The 12,044-nt window shown below is 45.6% G+C and overlaps 1 protein-coding gene and 1 non-coding gene across 3 annotated transcripts in view; both read right to left on the minus strand.

Annotated features, from left to right (window-relative positions):
- LOC127233098 (Golgi pH regulator) overlaps window positions 1–12,044 on the minus strand; it is a 42,817-nt gene that overhangs the window by 5,802 nt on the left and 24,971 nt on the right. For both annotated transcript variants that reach the window (XM_051199505.1, XM_051199506.1), the window contains 4 exons: window positions 9,810–9,919; window positions 7,813–7,901; window positions 6,949–7,041; window positions 412–507 (listed from right to left, as the gene is read on the minus strand). In XM_051199505.1, coding sequence (XP_051055462.1) covers window positions 412–507; window positions 6,949–7,041; window positions 7,813–7,901; window positions 9,810–9,919 — 388 coding nt within the window. The remainder of the gene's footprint in view (window positions 1–411; window positions 508–6,948; window positions 7,042–7,812; window positions 7,902–9,809; window positions 9,920–12,044) is intronic.
- LOC127233157 (U6 spliceosomal RNA) lies at window positions 11,487–11,591 on the minus strand. Its single transcript, XR_007835458.1, has one exon. It is a non-coding gene; the product is annotated as a U6 spliceosomal RNA (small nuclear RNA).

Here is a 12,044-nt window from a genome sequence, read left to right on the forward strand (position 1 = left end):
CACTGACAAAGACCGTTTCTTACAGTAGAAAATATTTCAGCTCTATTTCAGAACACTAATTAGTTGTTACTTTTCTACCAGGAGATCAAAGGTGAGTTGTGAGTTTGAAGAGCTCACTGAGTATCACAGGCAAGATCTGAACACTTGGCTCAGAGAAACTGGCAAAGCCATAGCTGGCTGTGGACAGGCTGTGGACTGGCGAGGGCAGGCCAGGAGGACCCAGGTCACACCCAGGTCAAAGCTTATGGCCCTACACTAAGACAGCTAAACCTGGCTGCTTACAAACGCGCCATGTGAGCTTCAAGCACACAGAGGACAAAAGGACTCAAAGTTCAGGGGTTAATGACTGAGTGTCAAGCTATGGCTGGCTGGAGCAGAAGGAAACAAGCCAGGATCTAGAATGGCTCTTACATCGAACTGGATCCCCAGGTAATTCACAGTGATCTCAATGCCTCTGGTGACAGGGTCAGTTTTCCCAACTCGATCCAGAACAATATTGATGGTTGCCTGCAGAGACAGAGCTTTATGTTAGAACACCTTTTATCACGGTCTCAGTGACACACAACCCCAATGGCTCAGGGAGCAAAGGCACTTGCTACCAAGCCTTACCATTTAAATGTAATCCTCGGATTCACATGTGAAGTCAAGAACTGACCCCTATTAAGTTGTCCTATGACCACCACACATGCCCCATGTCACATGTGCTGGGACACATGCACACACAAACACATATAATTTAAAATTTTTAATAAAAAATGATTCCACATGAATTAATGAACCTATCTTACAGGTTGATATTTCCTAAAATATATTTTAACTGTACCGCCAATCTAAGTCATGAATAGGAAATCTATTTTGTCTATTCATGCATAGGCAAATGAGTCTATCCCATATTTATTTTCTGTAAAGCGTCAAGGGTTATAAAGCATACATAGTCTATGGTTCAGAGGTCAGAAAGCTAGCATCCTGGTAGATGGGTTAGAGTACGAACCAAGAAACACTGGGTCATTTCCTGGGGTGATTCCGTGACTGCTCTAAGAGCTAACAAACGAGAGCGCATAGAAGGAAAGACACCCAGTTAACCCCAGTGGTTGGCAGCTTAACAAATAGGAGGGCAAGAAGAGGTGTGACAGATGCCAAGCCAATGCCCACACGGGAGCTTTTAACTAGCCATCATTAACAATACCACATGTAAAGAGTGTAAGTCATGGGTCAGCAAACTCAGCCTCTGTAGTGTGACAGCAGCCATGACAATAAAGGACTGGGCTTGGCTCTGTGCCAATAAAACCTTATTTACAAAGGCAAAGTGGAGCTGGGTTCACCTGTGGACCATAGATTGTTAATCTCTGGTTTAAATCCACCAGTGAAATGGCAGACTGTGAAACTGAATTAAAAAAAAAAAAAAAAGTGAAACCTGATTACTGTATATGTCATTCACAAGAAACTCACTCTAAATAGGAAGATACTAATAGGTCAAAGCAAAAGGATGGAAAAGGACATAGAGTAGCACTAATCCAACAGAGGCAGAGTGTTAATATCCCATATGGACTTTGCAGCAGAAACATTGCCAGGGTGGTGTTAGAAGGGTCATTTTATAATCACAAAGGAAATACAATGGTTCTAAACGTTTAGAGCTGATAAAATAGCTTCAGTGTTACAGGGGAACCCATTATTTCACACATTAAGTAAAAAAGTAAGAATACTGAGAAGTAACACACTATACATCTCAGGCAAGTGATGCCCAGCCGGGGGCGCCTGACCCTGAACTGACCACGCTCAGTGCACACAGCCCCACTGCTCGCCTCTAATCCCAGAAGCAGGCCAGTCTCTGAGTTCAGGGCCAGCCTGGTCAGTGGAGTTCCAGTTCAGCCAAGGCTACACCGTGAGACCCTTCTCAAAACAAAATCCAGTAAGTGTGGGTCAAAACATAAACAACAACAACAAAGCCTCAAAATAGGTGAAGCAGGGAGCTGGGGGGGAGCACAGAGGTGAGGAGACCCTGCTGCTCCTGCAGAGAACCTAAGTCTGAACTCCAGCACCTACATCAAGTGCCTTGTAAACACCTGCAACTCCATCTCTACAGGAATCCAATGTCCCTTGGCTCCACAGGCACAGGCACCTGCACACACACACCTCTACACACATACACCTCTACACACACACACACACACACACACACACACACACACACACACACCCCACAGGCTCAGGCACCTACACCTACATACCACACACACACACACACACACACACCTAAAAGTAATAAAAATAGATCTTAAAGATACAATAAGTAAATACTGATAGAAAAAAGGAAAATGCCTAAATTCAAAGGACTTGGGATTTCCCCCCCTTAATAACTTAATAACTGATAAAGTAAGAAGCTAGGAGTTGGAGAGATGGCTTAGCAGTTAAGAGAGCTTACTGTCTTGCAGAGGTCTAAGTCTGTTCCCAGCACCCACATCAGCCAGCTCCAGTGCAGGGGATCCATCCCTCTTCTGGCCTCCATGGACACCAGGCATGCATGTGGTACACAGATACATATGCAAGCCAAATACCCATACACATCAAACAAACAACCCAGGAAATTGGTAGGACTGCAGACACCCTTAATAATATCATGGGTGAACATTTATAAAACATACTAGACAAGAAGAGTAGATACACCTTCTACTCAAGGGCATGCTTAACACTCATATACTGAGCTCAGGGGATGGTGTCTATTCAAATTATAAAACCTATGTTCTTAGAGCATAGAGTCAAATGGAGAATGATATTCAAAAGATCTCCAGATTTTTTTTTTTTTTTTTTTTGAGACAGTGTCTCAAGTAGCTCAGGCTGGTCTAGAGCTCACTATGTAGCTGAGGATGGCCTTTTCGATCCTCTTGCTTCTACCTCCCAATCACTGGATTTGTACGCATGTGCCACCACACCTGGATTACATAATTCTGGGATTCGAACCCAGGGTGTCAAGCATTCTAGGCAATCATTCTACCAAATAAGCTACATTTCTAACCCCTAGATAGTTTATTACACACTTCTAACTACAGTGAGATAGAGGGGAAAAAAAATCAAGAGAAAAATCAAAAAGCATTTGGAACTGAAAGATATACATCAGAGTGAAATGTAGTTAAAATGGCATTTAAGACATTTATAGCAAGGAACACCTTTCTCGGAGAAGCCTCCAATCAAAGTCCTTAGTTTCATTGTAAGAGCTGACTCCAAACAAGCAGAAGGGAATAATGAAGGGTTGCACACACCAATGAAATAGGAAGCAGAAAAGAGTTAATGAACCCCCTACTGGTTCTCTGAAAAGTTAAATAAAAAAATCAGCAAAACTCTATGGCTCCAATAAGGAAAAAACAAACAACCCCCCCCTCCCAAACAGGAAAGCTATAAGTTACCAAAATCGAGAATGACAGGCTGAGCCTTGAAGCTACCAGGAGGGTTACGACAAACACAATGCCAGCGAGATGGCTCGGCTGTGAAAGGCTCGGCTGTGAAACCACTAGGCTGTACAAGCCTGACAGTCTGAGTTCAAACCCTAGAACCCACATAAAAAGCTGGGCACAGTGGTGCACTGTAACCCCAACTCTCCTGCTGGTAAGGTGGGAGGCAGAGCTGCAGGCTGGCCGTCAGCAGAAACAAGAGGCCCTGGCCCAGTACAAGGGAACTTACTCACAAAAGCTGTCCTCTGCATTAGGTAATCACATCAGCGAAAAACTCAGAGTCACCAATATTTGTCAATGTCACATTAAGGAAAGATGCCAAAGCACTTCCCCTTGGAGTAACTTAAGCTAGAGGGAACCTGACTTTGAATTCTCCACTTAGCTCCCCTGTCTTCCATCTCTCTGTAGCTTACAGTTTCCGATCTGCCTGTAATTTGTCTGTTGTGAGTCTGAATTTGCGCCTGCCTGTCTGCTGTCTATGTGTCCCTAACAAAGGGCTCTGCTGTTTTTATTGAAAAGCACAGAAAGTATCACATGAGGGAGGACTTAGGGACACTCTATAGAAACCTTTCACTGAGTTTTATAAGGGATTGCACTCTACTCCAACAACCTCAACTGACACAAATGCTATTGTATGCTACTTCCAACATATATGGCGGATATTCACTTCATAAGGTTGCTCTTCAAACTTTTTGTTGCTTTCAACAAATGACTATCATAGTACACATACAAACACACATGCACTGCTCTCTGGGCCAGGGGTATGGAAGAGCACAGAATTTAAGATCACTGCCATGCATTAGCTCAGTTTGTAAATGCTGGGAAACCCAAGGCAAGTAAGGTTAGTTGTTACATTGTTCTCTTAAATGCTGGTCAAACAAGCATAGGCTAGTAGTCTTAAGTGACCTCAAGGTGTATTATTAACTGCCTGTAGGGTCGAGGAAGTTCTAGAACATAAGGGATATTTTTATAACATTATACCACCACAATCCTTACTTCTTCACATGGCTTTAGTGTGTGCATGTACACACACACACACACAGAGGAGGGGAGAGTAGAAGTGTTAGAGAAGCTAGAATTCTCACTTCCTGTTGGCAGGGCGTAAACTGGTGTTACCACTAAGGGCAACTGTCTGCCAGGTCTGCAGAAGGTTAACCCATGACAAGGTTAACATATGACACAGCAACACTTTTAGTCATGTGAGAGAAATCAAAGTATGTCCACTGAAAAACTTACACACGGACGTCCACAACTGCATTAGTGATAAGGACCAATAAATGGACACATGCCAAATGCTTACCAACCAATAAGTGGATAAAGTAACTGTGGTATTACCCTTACAGAACACTATGTAGCCGTAAGAAGGGAACAGTACCATTTAGTCATTTAGAGGATGTGGGTGGTACAGAATGGACAAACCTTAGCAGCACTCTGCTAAATCAAAGACTTAACTGTGTGATCCCAGCCACAAAATTCCAGCAGAGGAAAATCCAGACACAAGGGCTTGCCTGAGACTGGGGGCACAGGAACTGGAGGACAGATGCATAGCTGCTAGGGAATTTGGGAATTCTTCTGGGTGTACTGAAAATGTTCAGTACTTGACTGAGGCAATGGTTCTGGTTTGGTAAAAATGTTCAGACCTGACTATGGTTACAGTTGCACAACTCTGAAAACACCAACAATTACTGGTTATGCTTACTTCTCAGGCCTGACAGCCCCAGTTCAATCCCCAGACCCACACTGAAGTGGGAGGAAAGAAAGACCTCCAAAGTTGCCCTCTGACCCCCACAGGTGCGCCTGAGCATACAACTCCCTTAATAATGAGGTTTACAGTAAAGCACGTGTTTGTCATATGAGTCAGATGCCCTGCCCTACAGTGTGAGGCCAAAAGAAAAGAGAGCATATGTCTACACACAGACTTGTACATGTGTGTTCATGGCACCACATGTAACATCCCCAAATGGAAAACAACCAGATATCCACTAGAGGTTGGTGAGTGGATTTGCAAACCGTGGCACAGCCACACCATAGAAATCTGTTCAGCAATAATAAGGAACAAATTACTGGTACATACAGCAACATGGGCAGACTCCAATAATCCTGCTGGATGGAAAACAAACAAAAGGCAGAAAAAGTATGCACTGTCTGATTACATTTACATAAACATCTAGAAAATACAAACGAATACACTGTGACAGAAAAAAAGACAAGCTGCCACCTCAGGACTGGAGGCATTCTAAAGGGTGCACGGAAATTTGGCCATGTTGGGTTCTCTCTATCTGAACCGAGTAACAGCTGTGGTACAGACGTACCCGGTGTCAAACTTACCAACTGTGCATTACATGCATCTTAGCACGGGTCAACCATACCTGGACGCAGCTGTTAAACAGGTGACACACTCCCTAGAGGCTGCAGCTCAGGAAGGATCAGATGGAGCACAGCACCTCTGTTCCTTCTCACATGGGACGAATCATATTTGAAAACGTCATGTGAGGACTACTGACATTAGCCCCATTGATTCTAGGCCCCCACTCATCGACACTGATCCAAATTAGCCAACAAGCTGACAAAGCTGTTCCTTGTGCAAACAGATCCAGCAGGAAACTCACCCAACAAGAACATCAAATCAGCCTTTTCCTACAACCACAGGACACTCATGGACACCACAGCAGAGTCAGAAGCCGAAAAATAAATAAACGACAAATAGATCAATCACCGAGGGACAGCCAGAGTGGACAGGGCAGAAGACACGTATGACCCACAGAAGCACATTTGAGAATGTTGGACTTAAGCTTCCGGTGCACCTTATGGAAACTGGCAGGTGGCTTTTATTCTGAGTTGAAAGCTGGGGTTGAGGTGAGATGGCCAGATGCTCACCGGCATTATGGAAAAGTGTAAAACAAGAAACGCACATACCCTCTTTCTAAGTCCCCCAAAGGAAAGGGGGAAAGAAGAGATGCTTGGTGGTGTGACGGCGATGTCCTCTGCTGACTCGAGATGTGTAACTGAGCTCACTGTAATCACTCAAGCCCCTCTAATGTCTGCCACTCCTGGAAAAAATCACCAAATTCTGACCACTAAAAACACGGTTGCTGGGGAGACAGTTCAGGAGGAAAGTGCTTGCCACTTGCAAGTCTGAGGATCCAAAGTCTGAGTCCCAGATCCCCTGCCTGACTGCAAGCTGGGCATGATAGCCTGAATCTGGAACCCTTGCATTCCTCTGCCGAGGCAGGAGGTGGATTCAGAGAGCTGCCTGATGACCACGGGCCTGCTAGCCGGAGTACTCAGCTCCAACAAAAGGAGAGAAATGACTCCCAGAGCTGTCCTCTGGCTTCTACATGTGAGCATGCAATCACACTGACTTTATTATTACTAATAAACACTAACACACAACAATAATGGAAATAATACATAGCAGGTGTCAATATAATCAATAAATAATAATAATAATAATAATAATAATAATAATAATAATAAACAAAAAATCCTATAACATACATACCATAAAAATTTTCCAGACACAGTAAATAGAGAAAAAGTAACCCAGGAAATTGAAATACTTCCCCTTGAATGTTTTGGAGTATTCAATTCTTTCCTAAGGAAAATCAAACAAAAAACATGGCTTTTAGCAAAGGCAAACATTTTCAACAAAAGCATTCCCATGCCTACGACTAACTCACTGTTGAGTCAAAATGATACCCATGGCAGTAATATTCAGTGATGCTACTAAGGCAACCTGCGCTGGGTGCTGACTTCAGAGACAAGACAGTCTATTCCCGTGAATGTCCTAATCTTCACACCCTCAGGAGATGCGTTCTAGAACCTTCTCTTACAGATGAATCTTAGAGGTTAAACAACTTGCTCAGGGTCAGGTGGTAAGCGGGCTCAGGCCTGTCCCCAAAGCACTGGCAACTCTACCCTTCACAGCTACCAAGAAGTTGCCCTCAGAAAAGATCAGGGTCGTTTACAGCCTTAAATTTGTGTATTTCGATCATACTGCATGTCGGGTGTGCCTTGGGAAGTTACCAGAAGACAGGGGGACCTATCATTCTTGTGGCGGGGCTAATCTGTGAGACAGTGAGGAGAACTAGGGGTGAGCATCTTTACCCTGGGCCTGAAGTAGGAAGGGCGGGGCCAGTTCCCCCTCCCCCATCCCCGTGTCTCCTCTATCCCTCCAATTCTTTTGTTGAGAGGGTTCCAGGAATGATTTTGCAGTCTCAGGGAGTCCCTAAACACAAGCCCTCTTTCCTAAGGCCATTCAGCTTACACAGGTCACCGCCTGGTCACACAGGGCTCTGACAAGCCAGGAGGTCTTATCCTCTCTTCAACCATGTGGTAAAACCATAGCTGTCTCCTTGCTCTGTACCTTAGTAGCATACAGATCAGCTGTTTCCAGAAAGAGCTGCCTGCTTAGTTCTTCCAGAGCATCTACTTCCTGTTGGATAAGAGTCAGATCTGGCAGAAAGTGGCCATCAAGGTTTAAATCACAGAGAAATTTCAGAAAACAGCAGGGAGAAAAGAAGGACTTGCTCTAGCTGCCAAAGGGCAGACGCTGGGAATTGCCTGTATCTTGAGTTTCCCACCTCAGCCAATAGTGCATCAGGGCTGTGCTCTGGCCTGACAGAGGTGTGAAGGAGCCACCCCCAAAGTCATCTGGTTTCTCAGGCAGATGCTTTCCTGTGCATGGATTTTGCTTTTTATCTATCAAGTCAAATCCAACTGCTGAGACCTATGATACAGCAGCTCCATGCCATCTGAGAAATACTGTGTTGGCCCCGTGGTCACCGAGTCACCAGGCTGGCCTTTAGTCATCTTCCAGATGCTATCTTCTTTGACTCTCCCACATTCCCACGAGACAGCTGTTCCATTTCTCAGACAGGGAAAGGCTCGAGAGTTAAACAGCCTGCTCCAGCCACACATCTAGGTGTGGGTATACAGTGCCATCTGCTCTTTCTTCTGCCGGATGCTAGCTCCCATACCTCAGTGACCTTGAGATGCTTGTTGGTTTATTTCTTAACCTTTGATGAGTTTTAAAGTAATAAAGATAGTCAGACAGAGAGTCCCAGTAATTCAGATCTTCCTCCCTTTGTGAAATGAACAAGTACCCTCAGTTCTTCCCGTCAACAGTGGCTACCAGCAAGGCCTACGTGCCTTAGCGTCAGAGTGGCATGAACATAGGTCTCTGTCTCCCGTGAGTAGGGACTGAGCTCATCATCCTATCACTCAGCACCCTGCCTGGAAATAGGAGACACAAAGCAAATGCTTCAGGATTACTTGTTTTTCTTTTTTTAAAAGAGTCTGATTTTACTTTTTGTAATGTACGTGTGGGGAGGGGTATGCGTATGTGTGCATGTGCCCTCAGAAGGCAGAGGTGTTGGGTCTCCCCAGAAGTAGAGTTCCAGGTGGCTATGGACCCTCTGAGATGAGTGCTGAGAACTGAACTCTGCGAGAGCAGTGTACTGTCTTAGCCACTGAGCCATCTCTCTAGACCCAATTACTCCTTTTCCCTGTTCTGCCAGTCACCTGCGGTCTCTGTCTGATTCTTATCTGCAGCCACATCAGAACGGTGTGGCATGATCTATCACAACAGCCTGAATCCTTCTCCAACCAACTTATCCAGGTGAGAGGGAAGCAGGACGATGCCAGTTTGACCTGATAGCCTGGGGGTGGGGTGGGGAGGGGACTACACACCGATCTGGTTATCCCCTTATGGGAATTACTGAACCTCTAAGCCAGTGGGCCAGGAACAATCTGTTTTTGTTGTTTGTTTGTTTTGTTTTTTGAGACAGGGTTTCTCTGTAGCTTTGGAGCCTGTCTTTGAACTCACTCTGTAGACCAGGCTGGCCTCAAACTCACATTCACCTGCCTCTGCCTTCTGAGTGCTGGGATTAAAGCGTGCACCATCAACGGCAGGCGTCACCTGGTATTTTAAGAAAGATGTGGCGCTACTTGAAATCTGTGTGGGCACTCTATAACTTGGTTGCCACCACGTGCGTGAACCACCCCCTGCTATAGGGAGCTCTGTGGTCTCGCAGCAATGGGAGGGAGAAAGCAGAGTGGAGGAAGTTATGAAGCTGAGGCCACAGTTCTGCTCCCACATTTGCCACAAACCCCCACGTGACTCCACCTCTCTGGGTTCTTTACCTGTAACATGGAAAGAGTGAGTACAGGTTCCCTCCAGCTCAGAGACAATGCTTCAGTGGTGAGCTGTGAAAGATGATGCGCCCACTGTACTTCCTATGCCCAGCGCTGGCCAGCCTGGACCCTGATGCAGTCAGGTACCCTAGCAGGCACTGACCCAGCACTACTGTTCTTTCTGCCCCTGGTCCAGAGGGGAGAGGAGTCAAAGGGGATAAAGGATACTTTCACTGCCGGGGGCTGACGCAGTCACACTCTTCAGCATGCCCCAGAGTCCCGACGGCTTGTTCTGCACCTCCCCCCTCTGGAACATGGTTCTCCGTGCCACGGCCATCCTGAGATGAAGAAAACAGAAGGCTGAGCATCCAAGTGTGCCTTGTCCTTGTCCCATCTACCTCCTATGTCATAGCTGTGTCTCCACTGGTTCAGGGTTATGAGGGGCACAGGATGTGGAGCAGGCAATAAACTTGAGGACTGGCCCTGCAACCTGAAAGCTGACAGACTTAGTCTCCTTCCTCACTCTGGATGGCTGCTAAGATTAATAGTCACAGTCAGCCTCAACCTTACCACATGGTAATATCATTTAAGGAACAAGGTGGCTAACAAATCTAGATAAGGGACCAGGCACAAAGGAGGAACACAAGGAAAAGCAGACGGCAAAGAGGGAAAAGAAGATGACAAACAGAGCCTCCTAACTCACAGAGACAACCTTTCCCATGACTGTTACCTGAGCTCCTGCTAGATAGAGACAATGGTACCACTCCTACCCCTCCATGTCTGTGGAGAGCTGTGGCAGCTGCTGGCACGTTCCAATCTACCCAGAGGTATTAAGAACAAGGTCCTTGCGAGCTTAGACAACATACAAGTGATTATTTGAAGAGTACAATGGGCCTAAAATCAACCAGGGTGAAGCTAGTACAGACAGAGGAGCCCACTACAGAGGAATTTAAGGTGGACATTTCTGGGTGACAAGAGATAAAAATGGCTATGAGGAAGCAGCGGCATTGGCTTCATGTCTGGGACTTTTATAAATGGCACCAGGGGACCAAGGGCCATGTGGCATTTCTGTGGGCTAAACTTTGAAAGCACCAGTTAGAAGGGCATTCACAACGATGGCTACAGAAATGGCTTCCCCCTCAGTGAGCTCTGCCTGGGTAATGGAGGAATGAAAGTGCCCAAGCTTGAGCTCTCTGCCCCGGCTGGCGCACCCCACAATGTGGCATCAAGCTTGAGCTCCCCACCCCGGCTGGCGCACCCCACAATGTGGCATGTTGGGAAGACAAAGGAACCGAGAGAAGGCTCAGGCCCACAATTACGTCAGTCCTTGATGGGAACACGGGACAAGCATGTGATGAGGTTCTGTGCTATGCAGTTCAGAGCTCTTGGGCTTAACACCTGGGATTATGGCAAGGCATTTGAAAGAGGGAGCACAGAAGCCATTTCTGTTGTCCCTGCCAACATCTAAAGGCTATAGTGTGGCACTGGCTGCCACTCTCAGCAGACAGACAAACGGAATAACCAGAAGTGAAAGTTGGCTGTGCACAGACCAGTAAACCCAGGTTTAGACAATTCACTTTTACTTTTGATTTTAATCACCTAATTCTAACCCAGGTTTGCTCTTGGCAAATAAGTTGTAGACAAAAATAAACATTTACTTAAGAAGAAAAGATGCAGAGGATCAAACTTTCTGAGGTGTATTCAAACACACGCAAGCACTGTAGCCATTTTTACCTTCAGCTGCCCTACTGCCTTTTCTTGTAAGCTTATCTTGTAACATGAAGAAAGCCATTTGCTATTGGCTGTGCCCTTCAAAACTCCCAATACGCAAACCACAAGCAGGTGATTGAGGTCTGGCGGAAGCATGAATGGGAAGAGGCTGAAAAATGTCTACTCTGCTTTTTAAAAACTATGAAACACTTCATGAACTTTCATGTTATCCTTGTGCAGAGGCCATGCTAACTCTGACCCATTCCAATTTTCGCACACACAACTGCTAACATAAGCTCTCTACCCTACTTTTAACGTGTCACCCTATTGTTTTATGGTTCCCATTTCTAGCTATTTGTTTATTTGTGTATGCATGTGCATGTGTGTATGCGTGTGCATGCATGTGTGTATCCTTCAAGCATGTGAGTTTGAGGATGGAACTCATATCACCAGGCTTGGTGGCCAAAATCCTTACTTGCTGAACTATCTCACCAGCCTATCAGAAGGCTGAATTTTAGAGGTGATGTACACTCACATATGTCTTTAAGTATAGAGTTCATGTACTCTACCCAGATTTCCAATCTCCTGCAACAGGATAATGACATTCAAACACTTATGAATACAACATCTCTGCACTCAAAGGACCTTTTGCCCTTGGATAGCCCAGTTCACCTACCACCAACTCCTCAACCTCTGGCAATGGCTAATACATCCTCCACTGCTTCAGTTTTGCCATTTCTGGAGTGTGCATTT

The sequence above is a fragment of the Phodopus roborovskii genome, unplaced genomic scaffold (assembly GCF_943737965.1).
Source record: "Phodopus roborovskii unplaced genomic scaffold, PHOROB, whole genome shotgun sequence".
In the NCBI taxonomy this organism is placed as follows: domain Eukaryota; kingdom Metazoa; phylum Chordata; class Mammalia; order Rodentia; family Cricetidae; genus Phodopus; species Phodopus roborovskii.